This window comes from Aulonocara stuartgranti, assembly GCF_965226115.1.
Source record: "Aulonocara stuartgranti genome assembly, chromosome: 7".
Lineage (NCBI taxonomy): Eukaryota > Metazoa > Chordata > Actinopteri > Cichliformes > Cichlidae > Aulonocara > Aulonocara stuartgranti.
This window is the reverse complement of record NC_138945.1, coordinates 25,022,091-25,043,704: the sequence shown is the minus strand read 5'-3', so window position 1 is coordinate 25,043,704 and position 21,614 is coordinate 25,022,091. Positions and strand designations below refer to the sequence as shown.

Below are 21,614 nucleotides of genomic sequence, written 5' to 3'. Positions count from 1 at the left end.
GCTGGGGAAACTGAAATGCTCATCTTCTGTGGAAATGATAACTGTCACTTCCTGTACTGGTGAGTCACACTGAGATGTGGCTACAAAAAAAGCAAAACGCAAGCTTTAAAAGACAGTGACACAAAAATGAGATTTTTTTTTGTTCCGTTGCCAAGAAGTGAACAAAACAAACAAACACACACACACACACACACACACACACACACACACACACACACACACATACACACACACACACAACTACCAAATTGAAAAACTGACACCATAGATCTATACAGATCATGCAACGAAGCTCTTTATCTAAAACATTGAGCAGTTAGATGATTACATGTGGCTTAAAATAATCCATCAATATTGGCTAAATCTCACTGTCAATATCTACAGTTTGTCTTCTATTATTGTATAGTGGATATTTATAGCTAGGTGCCAGTGCTGTCAGATATTGTTAACCTGCTTTAGATGAGAAAATTCACTGAGTAAAACTGTAACTGCATACAGACTTTTTTCTTGTTGGATTTTTTGGAAGAAATATTAAGACTAAAGCTGTGCAGCTGTATCTTCTAGATCAGACTCAAAATTGTCCAATCATGGCCATACACTGTACTTGTGTAGTGCCTTTTCGACTTAATACAAACACGTCTAATTGCTGAGGAAACTTCGACATGCACACTGTGGGAGCCTTCTGATCAGCTGCTCCAACGCCTGAGCAGCAGCTGTCTGAAGTGTAGCACCATGCTTTTAACCAGTGCTTTATTTTATTTATAAATTTTTTTCTGGAGCCAACAGTGATCATACCAGGTGTGTTTAAAGAAAAAAAAAGAAAATCCTGGAAATCAGTCCAAAAAAACTAAAAAAAAACCCTAGTTTTTTATCTGGCTGATACCTCCTTAATAGTCACCTCTGGACCATTTTAAGTGTTCGTACTGTTTTTGCCACTATGCATACGTTATGGGCCTCTTGTACCCGTGCCTCTTCATAATGGTAAGCCTCCAGCTTTACTAACAAGAAGTGGCCAAAGCCGCAGAGAGGCAGATTTGGAAAGTAGGTTTAAGGTGGTTTTGTTGTGGATGAAAAAAGCTCACTTCCTGGGCACAATGGTGGGCTGGTCTGCACAACAACTAAGGTTGTTTCCTTCTGAATGCCCTGCCCTCCACTCAGGGCGCACTGACAGCCAGTGTTGAAATTCACAGTGCATGACCCTGTTAATTGTATTAAAAGATGATGCGTACGCTCTTGACCTTACTCCTTGTTCCTGGAAATGCTGGACTCTTCAAAGTTACAGTTGGAGAAACTGGGGTCAGTTTGAAATAAACAAGTTTGTTGCCGTCTAGAGAAATGACCTTCAAATTGAAATCAGTTAAGGTTTCTGATTTGTATGAGAATTATTCTCATTTCCAGAACTTTTTAATCACACCGCATATTTAGACATAGGGTGGATGCTAAATAAAGCAAGCACCATCCAAAAGCTCAATTAATTAACAATTAATTAACTCAAAGTAATAGACTGATTAACCACAAGAATTTCACTCACTCACTCACAGTCTAAACCACACAGCAGGCCATAATATTACAACTATAACTCCAGTAATGGCACCACCAGCACAGTCAGAGGTTCAGTGACTCACAGACAGCGGTTTTACGTGCAAATATGTGAGGAATGACTCGCTTTTGAAGTGAGCCACAAATGGCCATTAAAGAAACTGCGGATCACCTCCAAAGTCGCAATTCAAGCTTGTCTATGTGCATAGATATTTGGCCATGCAGAGTGAAGGACTCCAGGTATACAACATCCGCAGATGTGCAAAAACCCAACATTAAGTAGCTCACAATGGCTCTTTGTGGATGATGTTGTGCACAGAGCTAATGCTGATTGGTTGAAAATTGGGCCTGAACAGTTAAGGGAGAACCACTGGAGTTAACCACTGAGGAGAGGCACAAAAACCATTTAAAAAAAGACGAAGAAAAGACCATACAGGGCCTGCAGTGGACACATTTAGTTATCTTTAACACTCAGTTTCACTTGAGCTCTTTGCAAGTTTGAACTTCAGTCGTCTGAGTGATGGACCAACAACAGCACAAACACAAATAGCTCACAGTCCAGTTGGTCCACCTCACTTTTTTTGCCCCCTGCTGACAGTAAACATGTTGACAACGGTCCACAGAGCTGCGTGTTGGCTCTGCACAGAACTAACCCATAACTGTCCCTGCCCCTTTATACTAAAACAGTTGATCGCAAACATTTTTTCTGACATTCCCCATCTTTACAAGGGTCAAGGTATTTAAAGTCAACACTACAGCAAAACCAAATTCTTGTTAATTTTCCCTTTAAAAAAAATCATTTTAGCTCAGCTTAGCATAGGTTAGTCCTCCACTTCTCCCCTGTGTAGGCTCTGTGCTCTGCCCTCATAGTTTGAGAACCTCTGTTCTGAAAGCAGAGCCCAAAGTTGGAGCAGGAATCTAGTCCCTCCTCAGACCACTTCACAGGTTACTTTAGATTTAGAAAAAACATAGCCTGACCTTTTCTTTAAAGCATCACAGTGCCAAGGGGCCTCCTGGATTATCATTATTGGTCTATTTACACATTAGAGAATTGTAATAAAGGTGCTGGTCAGCTCAGAGTACAGGTTAAATGATCTTGATGATCACGGGGGCCCACAGGCCATTGTAGTGCTAGCACTGGTACCAAGCCTGGATAAATAGGAAGGGCATCCTGCATTAGACTTCCATTGACTATCAGCTGAGGCCTACAATAACAATGACCACCAATGATACTGCTGTGCTAGTGGAAGCTGTGCTACTGTTGACTAAAAACAAAGGAGGAGAGGAAGAAGGTATGCATGGAGGCAGCGAGAGAGGAGGGAAGACAGGAGTGTGGAGGCGAGAGTGATTTGAAATGTAGGGACTACAAACGACACAGAATATAGATCCGCCAGGCAGGAGGAGAGGAAGACCACAGAAAAGATTCATGTACATGGTGAAGGACGACATGTAGAGGACTGGAGCGAGGGGGAACAGATGGAAGCAGCCAAAGGAAGATGATTTCAGCCAAGTAACAACACATTTGAATGCTAAATGTTGTGAAATAACTACAGCTGTCATAAGCAAAATGGAATCTGGCAACCTTGTGAGATTACCTTGATCTTGTAAACCTGAGATGTAAGAAAGTGGTAGAAATGCTAAATAGTATCACACTTACAGCAGTCATCAAATGTCCTTCTTGCCAACAGTGACTGATGCGCAGTGCGTCTCCAGATGAGGCCTGTAAAACTAGCCTGAAATGCTACGCTTAATTTTTCAGTGTGAGAACTTGAATGAGACAGCATGATGGGTTTGGATTGACGCACCAAAAGGATCAGAATAAACGGAGGCAGGTGGAGGGTTCCCATGTGTAAAATCTTTATTATGTGCACAGAACTGTTCGTCAGGGGGAGGGGTTTGAGTGAAACACGAGCTGGGTGAGTGGTCCCTTCCCAACACCAATATACACTGGAGAGGGCAACCTTTGACCCTTGACAGTGACGAGAGGCACCACTACATTTGCACAACATTTACACCAGAGAGATGCACCCCTCCCACCCCTCTCCCTCGATTAAAACCCCAGTTAAATTTAAAGCCCAGAAGATCAGGAATAAAATGTTTTTTTAAGAAGGGATTCTTTCACATTCATAAATCTGATGGATTATCATTGAGCAAACTGATGGGAGGAAGAAGCATATACTGTTTAAAAAAAACAAAAAACAATCCAGGTTGTTTGTCATTCTACCAGGCTGTGACTGGAATGTACAACAGGAGAAAGAAAACAAAATGTAAAAGCAGTGCATGAAATGGCACACAATCCATATTTGGCAACACAAAAATGAACAATGGAAATACTGATGCTACATACAGTTGTAGAGTACAAACGTTACATAAGAACCACAATTTGAAAAAAACAAAACAAACAAAAAAACAAAGAAAATAAAAGAAATTAAGACTGTTCCTTCAACAAAAATGTCTTTGCTTCAGATGTGAACACGGGCTGCGAGAGTTTTTCCTTTTCCCGCCGTGCTGTCGGGGCGAAATGTGAGACAGAAGGCTTTGATGAGGAAAGATAAAAAGTTCATCTTGGAATGTGGGCTTGGAATCGTCACGGGGACGATGCCAAGCTCGATGAAGCCGAATCTGTTGAATTTGGCCGTGGCTGACTCCATCTGGTCGGTTCTCTCCCTAAAAACGACGAGTGGTCCTGGGAAGGGGCCGCGTCTTACATGGCGACCTTTGCGACCTGCTCTTCCAGTCTGGCGATGCGACGGTCCTGAAGGATGACGCGGTCCCTGAGCGACTTGAACTCTCGGAGCACCTCTTCCAGCTTGTCTTCCATTTTCTGGTCAAAAAACACAGAGTGAGTTAGCTCCATGAAGCCATTTAAAAACGTCGTTTATCATTTTAAACATTTAAACAACTTTTTGGAAACAGTGATTTTTTTATTTATTTCTTGACTTAGAGACCCTGCAAGCAGTTAACATTTTCCTTTGCTGTCACACTCAATTGTGACTCCAACACCCGAGTATGTGCTGATCCATAATTTTAGTGAATTGTTCCAACCATAATAATTACTGGGATCGGAGAATTGAAAAGTCAGCTAAAAGAGGGAGCAGTAATGAGACGACGTTACACAACACAGATTCGGCTTTTCAGTCCCGACACTCACTACTGAGGATTGTGGAGAAGCGTGCTTCTGGACAGTCGGGACATTTTCCACTTTTGTGGCCGGCTTGCTCTCCAGAACATTCGTCTTGACCACTTTCAGGTCCCGGTTCTTTGTGGAGACGTAGCCATCTTTCAGTGAGATCAGGATGGGCCCACCGTTCTTGCCCGCAAACCACTCCTCCGCCTCCAGGGAGGGATCAGGGCCGGCCGTGTCTGGGTACAGGTCGTCCTGGAACAGATCCGACTGGGCAGGTGCAGATGATACAGGGAGAGAAAAAAAACAAAAACAAATGTTGAGGTGTAAAAGTTAGAGGACCTGGTCTTTAGAGCAGCAAAGGAAGCACAGCAGGCAGGTAAAGCTATATAAACAGACTTACCTTACGTGGGACTGTCATGATGATTGGTTCGCATTTTCTCTCATGTAATTTGTAAAACCTACAGAGAAAGTTAATATTAGACAAGAATACGAGCTGTCAGAGGAGCAAAAATATCAAAAGAAGTCCTACTTCTAGTTTCTAAAGCAGGGCCAGGGACTAAAATTGGCCTGACAAAGACTCCAATCCGGACAATTGGACAGCTTTAGAAAATATAAAGGGGGACATAAGCTTGGGACTTTTAACTGCATTTTCATAAGTTTTACAGCTTTTCCAACTGATAAAAGCCTTCGCGCATTGATGTAATATGAATGAATGCCAAAGCAATAGACATTTAAACATTTGAATAAAAAGATGTCACTATTATAGAAGTTTTTTTCCCCCCTTATGGCTTTACAGTAAAAACAAAACAAAAACTTTCCATTATGTTAAATGAGTTTTACATGAAGTCTAAAGTGTGAATATTTTGATACTGAACATCTGTGGATTGTTGGTCACATAAAATATTATCTGAAACACAGATTTTGCTGCTTTGGGCTTAGAGTGAAGTTTGGATTAAGCTAAAAATAGAGTTATGAACTTAACACACTTGTTTTGCTGGCATAAATAACCACCACATCTACATACACACACACACTTTCTATGGTATACCACAACTACATTATTTATAAAAAAAATATTCTGTGATTCCCTCAACTGTGAGTCACATCTCCTTGGGGACTTTCCACTTTGAGAATTACTGGTAAATCTAATTTGGGGAGGCTGCGGCTCTGGAGGTAGAGCAGGTCGCCTACCAATCAGAAGGTCGGCGATTCGATCACATGTCTACATGTCGAGGAACCCCAAGCTGCCCCTGATACACGCATTGGAGCGCAAGTGCGTAAATGTTGGGTGAAACGGGATTAGCCTTAGAAGAAAAAAAAGCCCTTCTATGCATATGGGTGAATATGTAGAAAGAAGGTCCTTTGAGTGCTCAGTCGACTCACAGACTTGCTCGTCTCAATAAACACGTCCATCAAAGACTCATCAGGCAAGCTGTAGTAAATTTTTGACAGAAAATAAAACTAATGATATTTCCTTTATATTTTTATTTTAGTTCATTTTTCCAATTTCAAAAAAAGAATTTAATTTAGCTTACTTTTTTAACATGTCTCATATTCCTTTTAATGAACTAAAATGGGTTTTCACATTGAATCGTAGTTTTTAGTTTATTTCTAGTTAACCTTGGACATCGAGTAGAAATATTATTACTGTACCTTGCTATTTCACATTTGTTGACATCCAGACCTCTTTTCGGCATGTACCCCATGCCCCTCTGGGGCTCCTTGGTGGAAAAGGTGTTGAGGTAGTGAACGAATGGTGCCTCATCAGTTATCTCAAAGTACCGAATGCTGCTGTCACCCTGAGGACACATTCACAGCTTAAAGTTAAGTTTGTGAAAAGAGTGATAAAGGGTAATTCAAATAAAAAGAAAAGCATTTGTAAATAAGAGGTTGATGTACCTTTCCACACAGGTAAACTATGTTGGTGTCGGGGTCATAGAAGGGCAGCAGGACTCCATTACTGGTGTCCATCTCTTGAACACATATTGGTTCATCCATGCTATCCTGGAAACATAAAATTCCTCCCATGTAGTGACAGCATAGTGTCGGATAACATTTACAGATCTAATAGATCTGCCCCTGTTAGACTTTGATTTGACTGCCCCCAGCTGGAGATGAGGTGTCATAGCCTCAGAGTACAGATAAATGCTCCTCCTGTACCAATCAGGACAGGAGAAACTGACGATGCCCCTGATATTTTGACTTGTATTATTGGACAGAAAGCAAAATTCCCTAACCTTAACATTACTTTAAAAGACAGGAGTGTCGTGAGGATAACAGTGTAATGTGATGTATCAGTGTGTTCAGTATTAAATGACTTCAGTGACATACAGTTTTCCAGAGGGCTAGCTGGCGCTCGCTCATGCGGCTGAATCCAGTGGTGAAAATGTTTCCATCTGCTAAAAAGATTGCTCTCATTGGCCGAGCTCCCTCGTGAGCTTTGTCCTTCTCCTTAAAACAGAAACACACTGGTCAGGTTTGGCGATCAATGCTTTGAAGTGAAGCGCTACGGCCCCCGAATCCCTCAGGGCTTTCACTTACCGCCACAATCTTTTTTTTACGAGGGTCAATGACGCGGACCTTCTTGTCCTTGCAGGCGGTGCAGAGCAGGCTGCCGTTGCGGCTCCAGCTGACACTAAAGATAACATCAGGGTGCATGTCCTCCAGGTTTATCATAGCCTCTCCTGTGCCCACATTCCAGATGATGATCTGATTGTCACACCCTAAAATGGACACGCACAGTGTGAGTGCACACGCCTCTTTGTCCGAGTTTATTTTCAGCACTTTACACCACACGGAGCAATGCAACGACGGTAGGGGGTCGAGATAATCGGTCAGATCTGGAGTTCAGCTGTGTGCAGAGGATGAGTTACCCATGCAGGCAGCATTACTGCACTTGGAGGGAATGGATTGTTCCAAAGCTTCAGGTAAAGGTTACCTGCGCTGAGAAGAACATTGCGTGCGGTGGGGTGCCAAGACACAATGCCAACCCTTTTAGAATGGCCCTCTAACACAACCACAGGCTCTGAAAGGGGAGATTCCAGTCCGTTCTCAGGTATCTGCCAGACCTACACCGGACAAAGAAAGTTAGAGAAAATCTGCTGAATAAAGATCTTTTTAAATAAATATTACACAGAAAGTAGTGCAAGTTTTACAGCGGTACATTAACTCCATTCTAGTTTATAACAACATCCTATTTTCTCTTATATTATACAGCACATAGTTCACAATACATAAACTATAAAGGGCAACTGCACTTAAAGTACTGCTCTGTTAAATACTAAAGCATAAACCATAAAAACCCCAAGAAAAATCAAATGTCATGTTCTTACCATGACTGTGCAGTCCTCCGAGCTGCTAGCAATGACATGGTCATTATGAGGACACCACTCGATGTCCAACACTGGGCCTGTGTGACCACATACTGTCGGGTAGGCCTTGTCTATACGGCCAGTCTACAACACACAGCACAAGCTTATTATAAAGAGGTCAAAAAGTGTAAGCTAAGGCAGCGCAGTCAAGTCTAGCTAGCTGATAGGAGTTAAAAATAGGCAAAAATTGCCAACAGAAGCGATTCAGTCCTGTTGAATTTTAGTAGAAAACACATGTTCATTCACAAAAGTCTGTTTAATCACATTTAGTCCATTACAACCCGTAAAAAGAGCACCTAACATTTCACGATGTTTTCCAAAGACTGAATTCATTTGTGGCCGAAGTGGAGGTGGTGAACTTTGATATTCAGCTGCAAAACAACTTGCTGCAGACGGGAGATCAGTTTAATGCTTTTTGGGTATTTACTTAAAATCTGATATCCAAGTATCATTTCTGTCTTTTCCACATGACTCAAAGTAAAAGCACTTTACTCCAGATGTAGGACACTGAGCAGCAACTATAACCTAATCATCCAAGCAGCCTAAAATAATGTCAGAGCAGCTGTCCTGTGTGTGGATTATGTGTTGACTGATACAGCTGTAACATGACACAAACTGAATGCCTTTAGAATCGTGCGAATTTAAACATTGATTATCTATGGGCTAACAGCAGGGGCGCACTGAAGAGCCGGTATTCATGGTTAATTCACCATGTTCTGAATGACAGAGTGTGCTGCAACACCCCCTGTGCCTCTGGGTAAGCTTTACACTATCAGTGTCCAATTTTTGAACCAGGAACAGTTTTCTAAAAGATTTTTTTTCCAACCTGACATTTAAAGCCACAATTTTTGCCTTTGATATTAAGATCAAAAACATTTGCAATGTCATTATGAAACACCCCAATCACATCATATCCATAAGTTCAAATGGGCCTTCAGCCGAGTTCCCAGCTGCGCTGGTCTGAGTATTTAAGAAACTGCTGGTCTACTAGGATTTTCCCTGTACAACTATCTCTTGGGTTTGCAGACAATGGGAAACTATCCAGTGAGCAGAATTTCTTTGGGTGGAAATATTTTGGTGATGTCAGCAGTTAAAAAATCAATTTAAAAATAATCTGTTAATATATAACAGATCAAACCTTGAAGCAGATGTGCTACACCAGCAGAAGACCAAACCAGGTGTCACTCCTGTCAGCTCAAAACTAAACTAAAACAAAATGAACCCAATTTACACAGCTTCCACAAAGTTGGACAACAGAGTGGAAAAACACTTCTTGCTCTGATGAGTCTCAGTTCAGGTGATAGAGTTAAAATTCAATCTAAACAACATGGTGGCCATCACGCCTACTGGTGTTGGCCAGAGGCGCCGATGGCGCGATATGGTAGCCTCGCTTCTGTCAGTCTGTCCCAGGGCAGCTGTGGCTACAACTGTAGCTGCCTCCACCAGTGTGTGAATGTGAGAGTGAATGAATAGTGGAATTGTAAAGCGCTTTGGGGGTCTCGAAAAGCGCTATATAAATGCAATGCATTATTATTATTACTAGTACCTAATAAAGAGGCCGGTGAGCATATCTAGTTATAGAACTTAGAATTTCTTTGATGTTGCGCCCAGACAGGTGCTGCTTATATGCAAACATTCTCTCAGTAGATCAACTAATTGGTGGTCACTGAGATCCCCCCCAATCTTGTTTTTCTTGCAATTATTATTGGTGAACTCCGAAATGTAACAATTACATATATTCTTATTCATGAGGTGCGTAAAGTATAACAGCTTTCACACTGTTGTTCAGTAGCTGTTTCTATCTATTCAGTGTTGTCGTGGTGTTAGCTTGTTTGGCCAGTTCTGAATATGAATTACCACTTGGATACTGTGAGCTGCATTTAAAGTGAAAAAACGCTGCACTATCATATCACATGAACATCATTTGAGGGACATTTTGTAACAAAATGATTTCCCACCACAGCGGAAGAAAGAACATCACAGATCACATCACACGACTGCACACTTCTATTCTCTCTTATATCATTTAAATGGATCTGCCATCACAACTCTTTGACACCGATGGAAGCAAGGCATCTCACCTTTTGGAGAGGAAGTACAAGAAAAGCACCTCCCCCGCTGGCCTCTATGATGATGGCGACAAACTTGGGGTTGACGGCACAGAAGGAGCTATCCCACGTGACCCTGGACACGCGGATGTCATCGTAGCACTGGTCGTTCCTCACGGCCTGGCCGAACACGTGACGGAACTTGCTCTGTCGCACAACTCGCCGCATCATATCTGCAGAGAGGATGTCAGGGTTTTGTGCATTTTGCAGGCAAATGTTCTAATTAAATGACGACAGTTTGCTACACAAGTGAAAACCAAGTGGCCTCTTGGTCTGCACAAATCTGACAATTACCTCAGATTTGTGCAGACTGGTAAACGCACTAAACCAAAGTTACCTCGGGGTAACTTTGGTTTAGTGCCAGCACAGACTCTCATCTCACATTATGCTCATTAACAGTGACTAAATTTGGTCCTGTGCATGCAGAGGAAACAAGTCGGCTCTACCTACTGGCAAATGCTATGAAGTTAAACCATAGAAGAAGACGCATCTTGCATGCCGAGTGTGACACGTACACATTAGATGGGTATATTAAAAACAACCCAAGGCGGTTCATTTCAAGTCTTAAACATGTACATACAAAATGTATTTTGGGTCTATTGATTCAGATGCAGCAACGAAAGTTCAGCCCCGTCATCGCGGATGTTATATTTTTAAAGTGCTGCATCAGTTCCTGTGAGCACACCACAGATGGCCTGTTGTTGCTCCAAGATTCTGGCTATGATCTGAATTGTTGATGCACGCTGGAGCTCTGTGTGTCTTTAAGCACATTACCCCCGTGTCTTATTGAATTCAGCCCAAGTCATCAGGTAGTAAGTGCAGACATCTCATGAAGTTAACCCTGGCTTGTCTTAGGCACAGTCTATTGTAATTCCTAAACTCTCGGTATTCAGGACTTTTATTCCGTTTTAGTGACAGGCTTTATTGTATAATTATGTGGGAAACATCCTGTCTCAGGACAGTAATTAAGGTGCCAGTCTGAACCAACTGAGCGTTACACAAGCTGCAGGCTTTCTTTTTTCCCTCTTGACATCCACAGGTCTGTCAACACACCAAACCCACCTGCTTTCACACGTCGAGCCACAGATTCTGAAAATGGAAAGCTGAATCACGCATTATTTTTGACTACCATCATTTTTTGGCAGTTTAGTTAAAAAAAAACAAAAAACAAAACAGCTTTGCAAATAAGTTTTCCAGAATTTTACTGATTTTAAAGACATTTAAAGCAGAATGAGCTGCTCCAGTCTCACCAATCTCAATGTGTCAAGATAAGATTGACGCTGTAAAGCCCATTATACACCCACACTGAATAGATGTCTTTGATTATTCAGGCTGGTTAGACTTCAGGACTGTGCGCATGTGTACAGATCAGGACTGACTGACACTCTTCTGTAGTTTTGCTGCATCACGTATAATAATGTGGCTGCTTTTTAATTCATATTTAGTGTGTAAATAACTACCTCACCAGCCACAGTTTATACTGCCCATATGGAGAGCACTGACAATGCCTTAAAAGCACTTCTATCTGCAAATATTATCACACCTTTGTGCAATATAAGAAAGTGGTGAATTGCTCTTCCTAGAAATACAATGCTTGCTCTGGAAATTCCCATGGCAATTCCCAAAGCTGCAAACACTGACCACATTGCTGCAGGGCTGCATAATGCTTGAACAGCAAAGCGCTGCTGTTTACAGCCCATCGGAACAGCATGTTCCCTCAGTCAATATTAGATCTCCATTCAGCAGCAGTCACCTTCACTCCACATATTCACCTGACGAGATGAGATGCCTCACAACCCCGCAGGCTTTAGTTGATGCTACTTATTTAAAATGATGCTCTCTGCCCTCCACCACCCAACCCCAGCACACACATCACTGAGCGTCATGATGGTGGCCTTACAGACAGCAGAGCACACAGTATTTAGCCTTGACGCTGCAGGTAAAGACTAGTGCTAACATTTTGTGGTCCGAGAGTCAGAAGGGGGACAGTTTGGTGTGTGATGCTAAAAAGACTCAGTCAGCAGCCCCCCAAGGTGTGTGGCCTCCCTGGCTGCTATACTCACAGTCTGGGCAACTGTGATTAAATGGGTGTGTGCGATACTGCCACTTTAAATCCAATTCAGCTTTGTTTATAATAATGGCCACATACATGGGATATATATTTTAAAATTAAAGGCTGAGTATTTCATGTACGTCGTATTCATTGGAGGCTCTGTGCTAGCGTTAAACAAAGGTTGCTGGCTAACGTTAGCCGACACAACCACAAAGCTCCGCATGTCCCCTCCGCCCCCCGCTCTCCTCTTTAAATCAGTTATATTAATAATTTTATTTAGCAGTCAATGTTCACTTGTGATTTTAGATGACCTCTTCAGACTCTTAAAAGTAGATAGTTACCGTTATTTAAAAGCTTTACGTGCCATTAGCAAACCGGCTTTAAAGAAGAAGAAAAAGAGGATGGGGGGTGGACATGTGTGTTTTGGTCAGTATAGGGTTTTGGGGGAGCATTCCCCAGAGATATCCAAGAAACACAGCACTAAGCGAAGTTTAATCTAAGCTTTAACCAAATACGGTGTAACAGACTAAAATTTATACGGTTCAGGGGAAGGTGATAACCGCAGACACTGTTCCGCCGCACTGCCGGGGAGGGGGGGGAGCTCGGCAGCTGTGCCGGTGGGCCGGGGCTGGGTCACCAGCAGCGGCGGGCACGCAAGCGTTTCACCGCCAGCGAGTAGGAGGCGACGGGCGGGGAGTGTTTTTCCTCACACATGCGGGGTTTGTGTGTGGTTCACTCAGCGTTTACCGGGGACGAACTACCGCTGCTCTAGCTGGGCAGCGCGTTTTGCATCCTAACGGCTAGCTGCTAACAGTTAGCTGCGGTGGAGCTCTGCCAGCTGACGCAAGTGCAGATATTTCCACCCAAAGGTTTTTTTCCCCCCTTCTTTTTTGGCTGCTCCCATTCTCAAACCCATCCAACGAGCTACACAGATGCTGCACAATAAACCACTGATATATAACACGCAAAATGCACAATGTCACTCTTTCTTACCTCCTAAATCTATGCAAGATTTTTCGTACGCACGGGGAAGGGGAGGGGGGGCAAATCAATCACAACTCATGAATGTGGTAGTTTAGGCGGGCCCTTATCCTGCAGGACGTTGCTAGTATCCCTTGACTTCACCACCAAAAAAAAGAAAAAAAAAGAAGCCCAGCCGCAATGCTCTTATTCCCCTTTCTTCACTGCAGATGGGTAGCCAGAGGCAATTTAAAAAAATCTAGTGGTATTTCAGGATGCCAGATGGCAAACAGAGCATCTCCAGCTCGGTCCTCACCTGCGGAAGTCTAGTATTCGTCTATTCTCATCTCGTTATTGAATTCAATAGAATACGCTGACGACTGGCTACGGCACATGCGCAAATGAAAAGTCGGATTTTTTTCTTTGCTTCTGATTAAATGGGATGGGGTTTGCTGGAAAACTGGGTGTCTTCACTGTATCCGCGTGTTTCTGTTTAAGGAGACATTCTGAAAATATTCGTTTAGCGCAAAAAAAATGTGGAAAAACAGGAGCATCTTTTGTGTGAGGGTCCCTCCCCTCCCCCTCCGTCCCATTCCTCCCACCTACCAGCTTGTCCTGTCCAAAAACATGAAAAAGAAAGGACGAGCGCTCATTTGTACTGTTCTGTACTTTTGGTATTGATCCACTATCAAGTAAATACAGGGCCAGTATTACCGATACCAATACTTTAAACCTATGCGGACACCTTATGTTTAATAATCATTAAATCACTGTGATTTTTTACTTTCCACAATGCCTTTCAATTTTTTATGTAGTTTGAAAGGGGATTTTTGATTTTTTTTTTTGATTTTTTTTTTTTTTTTGGAGACCAGGAATGTAAATATGCCTTTCTTTAAAGCACTTTCGGACAACCTTCGTTGTTTCTGTTATGCTATAGGTACTATAGGCCATAAATAAAATAGACGTGACAGTCGGCACAAAAGGTTCGGACATTTTTCACAGTGGATGTTTAAGGTGTATTGGTTTCATCCTATCGCGTTAGTATCCATCCCATACCAGTGTTGGTATGGATACTATCGATATTTGGATTGATCCGCCGACCTCTCGCACCCAGTCTAACAAGGGGAATCAGCCATTAAATGCTGCCTTTGTTGAATTAAGTGACTATATTTTCACTGAACATATTTAACCTCCTAAGACCTGAACTCTTCCACGACATGCATTTTTAATTTCTCTTTGATATTTGGGCATATTGGGGCCTGATGAATGTAGAAACAAAGAATTTTTGTTTTTAAGAAAAATGAGAGCCACATATGAGGATATTCATTTAAAATTTTGATAGAACAGTAGCAGTATAATGTCCTTGTAAGTGGATATCAGGCCCATGTAGAGCAAAATTTAGTATTTTGGTCTAAATAACCCAAAATGTGATGTCCACATATGTGGACGGCAGGTCCTAGGAGGTTAAAGCAAAGTACAGATGAGCTAAGTACAGATGAGGACACAAGTATCATCTCCTCCCCCATGAGATTGAAAGTTTTTGTCAAAATTTTCTAAACAAAAACTGACCTTTTTATTGAGCCACAGCACAAACCACTGGTATGCAATGATGTGCTTTAATGTTATAGGTTGTAAAATCAAGTTAAAACTGAGGGTTATCTTCCAGTTTACACACAGTATAAAAACACCGGCAAGGGTTTGACCTGTCACTTGAGAAAACATTGTGCCAAAAACAAAAGAAATCAGTTTGGGCTTGAGAAAAAAAAAAGATTCTCTCAAAGCAGGAGATGGATATACAAAGTTATCACAGTGTTGCCAAGCTGGAATGGGAGCTAAGGTGGGAAGCACAATATGTCAAAGACTCTGGAAAGAAAATTAGAAAAAGACACGAATAAAGACCCCAGAACAACTGCCAGGACATCAGTGAATGACTTAGCAAGGTTGAAAATTGTAGTCTCAAAGAAGACAACCACTTGAACCCTGCACAGGTAGGGACCGTGAGGTTGCAGAGCATGAAAAATTCCACTTCTGCAGAAGAGACTCCTTCAAACCAGAGTTAAGTATGCCAAGGACAACCTGGAGAAAGATTATGAATAATGTAAATGTGTTCTTTGGTGAGATGAGACCAAACCAAACTTTGGCCACAGAGAAGGGAGAATCATACAACCCAAAGAACACCATTCCTATAGTGGATCATGGTGGTAGAAGTGGGCATTCTTCAGTGTGTCTGGAACTGGACAGCTCATTAAGGTGGGAGCACTCATGAAGAAAAAGTATGTGTGAAGATTTTGAAAGAAAAACTCAAGCAGTCAGCAGCAAAACTGGATCTAAGTTGTCGCTTTGTCTTCCAACACGACAACGACCCAAAACATACGCCGCTTCACGTGAAGAACTACCTCCACATTACTGATGTATTGCACAAATGAGAAAAATCTGTGGCATGAACTAAAGAGCGAGGTTCATGCCACAAGACGATCAAATCTGGACGAGCTTGAGTGATTTGCCAAAGAAGAATGGGCTGGATTTGCTGAGGAGATGTGTGTTTGACTTGTCCTCATCTGTAGATGTTTGTGATAGAACCAGTTTCCCTTATTGCTAGTTGATGCCTAAAATAAAGGGTTCAGTTGTTTTTATGCAGTCTAGTAATTACATGTCTGATTCAATTTTTTTTTTTAAAGTTGTTATTGACCTTTGGGACAGATAAGAAAGTAACAGGCCTATTTCAGGCCTTTCATTCCCATCATCATGTCTTCATAAAGGTCAACACTGACTTCTCATTAATTTCTAATGCTGCATTTCCAATTTCTTTTCCCGCTTGTTACATAAGGACAAGGGCTTTGGAGCCTATCCCAGTATGTGTCAACAGAAGTTGGGGGAAAATCATGGACAGTTTCCAAGACTGCCACTGGGATTATAAGGTGGTCTGTTATATTAATATTCACATTAACACCTCAGGGTTAAAACTAGAGTATGCGGTTTGTGACTGCTGTTCATTACCTAGACCTTATTGTAGACTTCTGTTTCACTCAGCATGAGTAAAAGGCTTGCTGTAAATAGAGCTGTAAATAGAAATGGAGCTGTTTTTGGTTATTGCTTTTACCTCTTCAAAGAAATATCTAGCTCCACTACTCATCAGCCTCCTGCTAACTCTATCTGTCAACTGTTTACTCCTGTCCACAAGAGTTATGACGTTAAAGGTCAGACTTAAAACCAAAACAAACTACTTAAAGAGGCCAAAAGGACACTTCTTAGAGCTGCAGGAAACTGCAGCGAATTCTTCTCTGGGTTATCAAATGAAAATATATTATGGAAACACTTTCCCTCCAAATAACTGGCACTCAAGCACATCAGTCTTAATCAGCCCATCGTTATGTAGACAACCATGACCTTACTTTGAACATAAATGTTTGAATTGATCAAACGACACTTCTAGTAGATTTCATATACCACGAGATAACTATTTTAAGTGAAAGTCAACATTATTGCTTGCATAAATGGTTTGATAGAATATATGTAAGAACTTACCTTTCTTTGGAGACTGTTGCACTTCTGCTGGCCTTTCTTTGGATTTCTTTGGGACATCAAAGGCGTTCTTCATTTGGAATACTTTGATGCTCGGACTCTGCTCTGACACACGAACTGGAGCTTTGGACCCTTCAGGTCCCCGTCCGGCTTGATGTCTCTGCATTTGGTTTGCTTCTCTGATAATTTTTGCCACAGGCTTGTAGGAACCAATCTCACTGCCATTCCCTGCATCTCTCTCAGTGCTGCGATCACTTATATCTCTATGGTAAGCATAGTTAACGTGGTTATGGTCGCTGACCTGTGTGTGGACTGTTTCAGGTTGGACCTCTGGGTCTATTTCTTTTTTCCCTGAAGACGCAGGGTTTGGTCTTTCACCTTCATTCTCAGCTGTGACCTCCGGTTTGGGAAGTGTCTCAAATGGATTCGAGGGCTTTTGTGCGTAGGGTGGAGGTGACCATTTACTTCTGGTCCGTCTCTCTGGGAATACTCTTTTCTGCCACATGTCCAAGTTTTGTGTCTCTTCCTCTGGAGACAGATTTGCCATTCGCACACAGTACTCGAAGTCAATCATATCTCCATACCGGTCATCCATGTGCCTCAGTGAAAGATGGTCCCAAGGGCTAAGGTCAGCAGAGAGTCGACGAATGTTAGCTGGCACAGTGTAAGTGCCCTTTTCATCCCACAGTAAGCACATGTCCTGATTAGCTAGAGTGCTGCACGGAAGGTCTCTGTTAAAATGAAAAGTGTGCCTCCTCTTGACCCTCTCCTCTGAACGCAGGTGTTCCTTTCCTCGTCTTTGCACATCTGTAGACATTAACTGTGCAGTTTTCAGCTTTATAAATGGATTTTTAGGCTTTTTGGGAACCGGTGGCGGTGGACCTTTGATTTTGGGCTTTTCTTTTGTCACCGATTCACCTTTGTTAGACGTGGCGTCTGGTGCCATTGTTGAACTGACCGCATTTGTGTCAAGCTGCTTCATCATTGTTGTGTCTCTATTGGGCATCACATGAGTTAAAGGTGGAGGGGTGATGACAGCAGAGAAGCAAACAAGCTCGCTCTCCTTCTTTAGGCTTGCGACCTGTATCTTTCCATCACAGCCTCCATTCTCTGGCAGAGGAGGACTAGGGATCAAATCACATTCTTCCACTGTAAATGGGGGATTGTCTTGCAGTAGCAGTGTTATAGAGTTGGCTGCTTTGCCAACATCTTGGCTGTCATCTTTCTTGGTGCATGCTGAAACAATGCCCGTGACCCCTGCTTTAGCCCTCTTATACACAGCCCCAGCAAATCTGTTCTGGTACGACTGATCCACTTGTTGTCTTTGTGCAAGAAACCCCGAACTGTGGCTTTCCTTATCCTGACTTTTGGATTTGTTTAGCATTGACAGGTGCTCCTGCTGGATGTCAGTAGAAACTTTCTCCTTGGTGTGGTCTCTCAAGTTTTGCTCCCCCTCTGCTATTCCGCTACCAGTTGTCTCACTCTGGGCTCCAGCTCCAACACAACCAGCTCCTTTTAGCTGACACCTGCTGCCTGTCACTTCAGCCAAACGTTGACCCATTTCCCTCTTAAAACAGACCGTGGGTGAAGTCCTAGCATGTGTGTCAGCTCCCATTAAAAGCGTGTCAGAGTTTCCTCTGCTTTTCTTTTCATTACCCTTTTCCCGAGGGGTATTCTTGGAAGGATGTACAAAGTTATCGTCATTGCAGATATCTGGTGTGTCTTCCTTACTTCCTCTTTTATTTAGTGATTCAGGCTTTTCTGTGTTTATCCTGTGCCTCAAAACAATATCGTTTTCCCTTTCCGGTGACGTCCACGTCTCATCCTTCTCAAGAACCACAAAGTCTTCCTCAGTAGTTGGATTGCATGTGGCTGATTTCTCCATGGCTGTAGTCCCAGCACAGGCCACAGCCTTATTCTCAGAGCCTTGCTTTTTGCCAAACGTTTGTCTAGTCTCCTTAGCCCTCGGGACAGTTTTTGACTTCTCTGTATTTCTACTTACTCCACCCACCCACTCGGTCCTAGTGTTCAGAGGGTGCTCCTTCTGACCTAGAGGCCTGATTGGCTGCCCACTTTGAGGGTCTGTCCATGGAGATGTGACTGTGTGCTCCCATGCTTTCCCAGTGGCTAGGCTGCTGCCACTGATCCCACTAATCTCACCAATACCCCGCGGGGTGACAAAGCTGCCATCATCCTGCTGTTTGCCCTCGTCTTGTTCTGCTACCTCTGTCTGCTGTGTATCTCCGGTTTGCTCTGAACAGTCAGAGTTATCAAGTGAGTCTTCGTCTTTTTCCGACAGCCTCTCCAGCTTCTGGCCCATGGCTGTTGCTCTGTCTTAGCATTAGGAAAAGAGCGTTAGGGACACTTCAAGATTCAGCATGGCATAATGAAGTCACGCGGATGGCTTGCCTGCCCATCCCAGTGAGATGAAATCACACAACAGACGCTACCATTATCAACTATCTTGAGTCTTTCTCTATTTTTGCATAATCTTCTGCACTGTTCACACCTGCCCTCCTGAGCCCTCTCTCTCTCTATCTCTTCCTATTCTGTCAAAGAGGAATGCTGTGGCGGCTATAATTAAAGTGGGTCTGGCTGCTGCCAATGAGTCAGGAGGCCAAAAAGGAAACACGACGAGTTATATAGGAGGTCAGCTGCCAGGTGCCAAGGTCAGACAAGGCAGTCTGAACAAATCTAATATCACTGAATAAACACATAACACCTAAATCACTACATTAATAAGCATTCAGTAGCATCTAATCCATGTTTTGTATAATTTGTGAGTGCAAGAAAATACATTTTAGTCAAGCTTGTGCCTTTGTGAGGCGTCATGCGCTGTCAATTACTGCTTCTGAGACAAGGCGTGTTTGTGCTGTGCGTGCCTGCCTTCAGACTGTCTGTAAATGTTTGTGATTGTTTTGGTGACGGGGTTTAGAGAAAGGTCAGCTGGAATCGTTTGTCCAGGGTCTGATGAGAACAGAGTTTAACCACAGACATGATGATGGATGGTGTAAGGTCCATTATTACGAAGGGGAAAACAGCTTAACGGGCTTCAGTGTTATGTGGAATTGGTATTCTTAGCTTTCAGGCAAACCAAGTGCAAAGCAAGGAGAGTGTATTGTTGCATGAGGTAGTTTTGTGCACACACAGACTTCATTTCAAACACCAAATCATGAGCTGCCGCATGAGAAGTTTTCTCACTGAGTAATCGCCATAGTAATACGGATTTTGCTGGCTGAAAAAGGAGTGAGGAAACTGACCAAACCTCTTCAGGATTTGGAATGAATGTACTTCTGCTTCAGCCATTTCACGCCTGAGGAGCACCAAGTGGCTCATCACTTCTTTTAAGCTTGTCTACCTACCTAATAAGATAAAAACAGAACTGTTATCTTTGAACCTTGACCCCTGTTTTAGCTCCCTTCACATAAGATAAAGATTGTGTCGAATCTTTACCAATTAAAAAAAAAATTCTGTTTGTTTGAATGTAAAAATATATTATTCTATTAAATAAAGTGATGCTAAAGTGATAGCCAATGGGAAGGTGGTTCATCCAAAAATATGTTTAAATACGTATCTAAAATTAAATAAATAATGCTCTTAATAATACTGTGAGTGTCTGATGGGAAGGTAGGATGTAATTCATCATTCATTGTTATTTCTCCAGCTCTGGTTATCTGTTATGCGGCTAAAAACAGCTCGACTTGCAGCTTTACTGTATCTAAAGTGTTAAAGTGTTATTTTGGGATGGCTGTGTTACAAGGGCAGCCGGCGGAGGCATCTGTGACACTGACTTTTAAACCCCCACCCCCTCTTCATTTCCCATTCATGTGTCTGTCATGCTTTCAATAGTAGGCACACGGTTTATAAGAGACTTGTGACTTGGAGTACCCAAACTATTAGCCTGGTCTCTGCATAGGCTTTGTTTTTCCAGTTAAAACTACATTACTGTTCCTTTAGAGTGTTAACTCACAAAGTAACAAGCTCAAATTCAAATTCAGACTGTCAGTACAACGGGATGATATTCAGATGCATTATCTAGTCTGACAGTAAAATTTCCATAGCTTTCTGTACGGCTGGTCATAAAAAGGTAAATGGCCTTCAATTTTAAAGGTGGCATGATGGATTTAAATAAACTAAACGCTCCAATAAGGTGTTTCTTAAACTTGAAAAACATTTTCATTAAACATCTACCATACATATGTAATTATATAATTACATATCCATATTAAACATCTAATGATAGTAGATGGTGATACAGCAATGGAGCTTTTCAAAGCTTGAATGAAAATTCTTATGTTGTTAAATGTCATGAGGCAGTTACATACATTTTTCTACTAGCTTTCTATTGTAGTCTTTACTGTTAATGAATACTTTCTGAAACTATTCTGAATTCCCCTCGAGCAATTAACTGTCCATAGTTTTGAATGTTATCTAAGCACCACTGACATGAAAACACTAAAAATGTTTACAGAAAGCAGATGGAAAGAGGAAGCTACTTACTGAGGGTGATGTTTCAAACAGATGCTTCGCATGCCCGTAGGACTTTGGACTTTTTGCTCCTCCAGCAGTCACCTGCCCTGTGATGTCACACCGTCTTCATTTGACTAATTCAATAAGGGTGCTTTCTGCTCTGTCCATTTGACTAAAAGAGAAAGACAAGACCAGAAGATTTGCTGGTCAGATTTGCTTCATTTCCCTTACATTCTCTTTAGTAGTAACGTACCAACATAACTAGACTGCATCTAAAGAAATTTTTTTTTATTTTTAACTATAGGTACACCTTACTAGTACCAGGTTGAACTCCCATCAAAACAGACTTATTTTTTCATTGCAAAGAATCAACAAGATGTTGGAAACATTCCTCAGAGATTTTGGTCCATGTTGACATGATAGCACAGATGCTGCAGATCATAGATGAGACCTCCTGTTCCACC

General features: G+C 42.2%; 1 protein-coding gene across 3 annotated transcripts; it reads right to left on the bottom strand.

Moving 5' to 3' along the window:
- Positions 1–3,374: 3,374 nt before the first annotated feature.
- On the bottom strand, positions 3,375–18,660 carry LOC309709558 (coronin-1C-A-like). 3 transcript variants are annotated; one of them, XM_082538242.1, is made up of 11 exons: positions 16,684–18,660; positions 10,119–10,318; positions 7,999–8,121; positions 7,605–7,734; positions 7,208–7,389; positions 6,998–7,117; positions 6,566–6,670; positions 6,320–6,465; positions 5,067–5,124; positions 4,691–4,933; positions 3,375–4,363 (listed from the first exon to the last, which is right to left on the bottom strand). In XM_082538242.1, exons 1-11 carry the CDS (start codon positions 18,563–18,565, stop codon positions 4,244–4,246), a joined length of 3,309 nt encoding a protein of 1,102 aa, XP_082394368.1. In that variant the 5' UTR covers positions 18,566–18,660; the 3' UTR covers positions 3,375–4,243. The 3 variants fall into 3 exon arrangements, with proteins under 3 accessions (XP_082394368.1, XP_082394370.1, XP_082394369.1); XM_082538244.1 differs by lacking the exon at positions 16,684–18,660 and adding an exon at positions 13,475–13,574; XM_082538243.1 differs by lacking the exon at positions 16,684–18,660 and adding an exon at positions 13,192–13,565.
- Between the last annotated feature and the right edge of the window lie 2,954 nt (positions 18,661–21,614).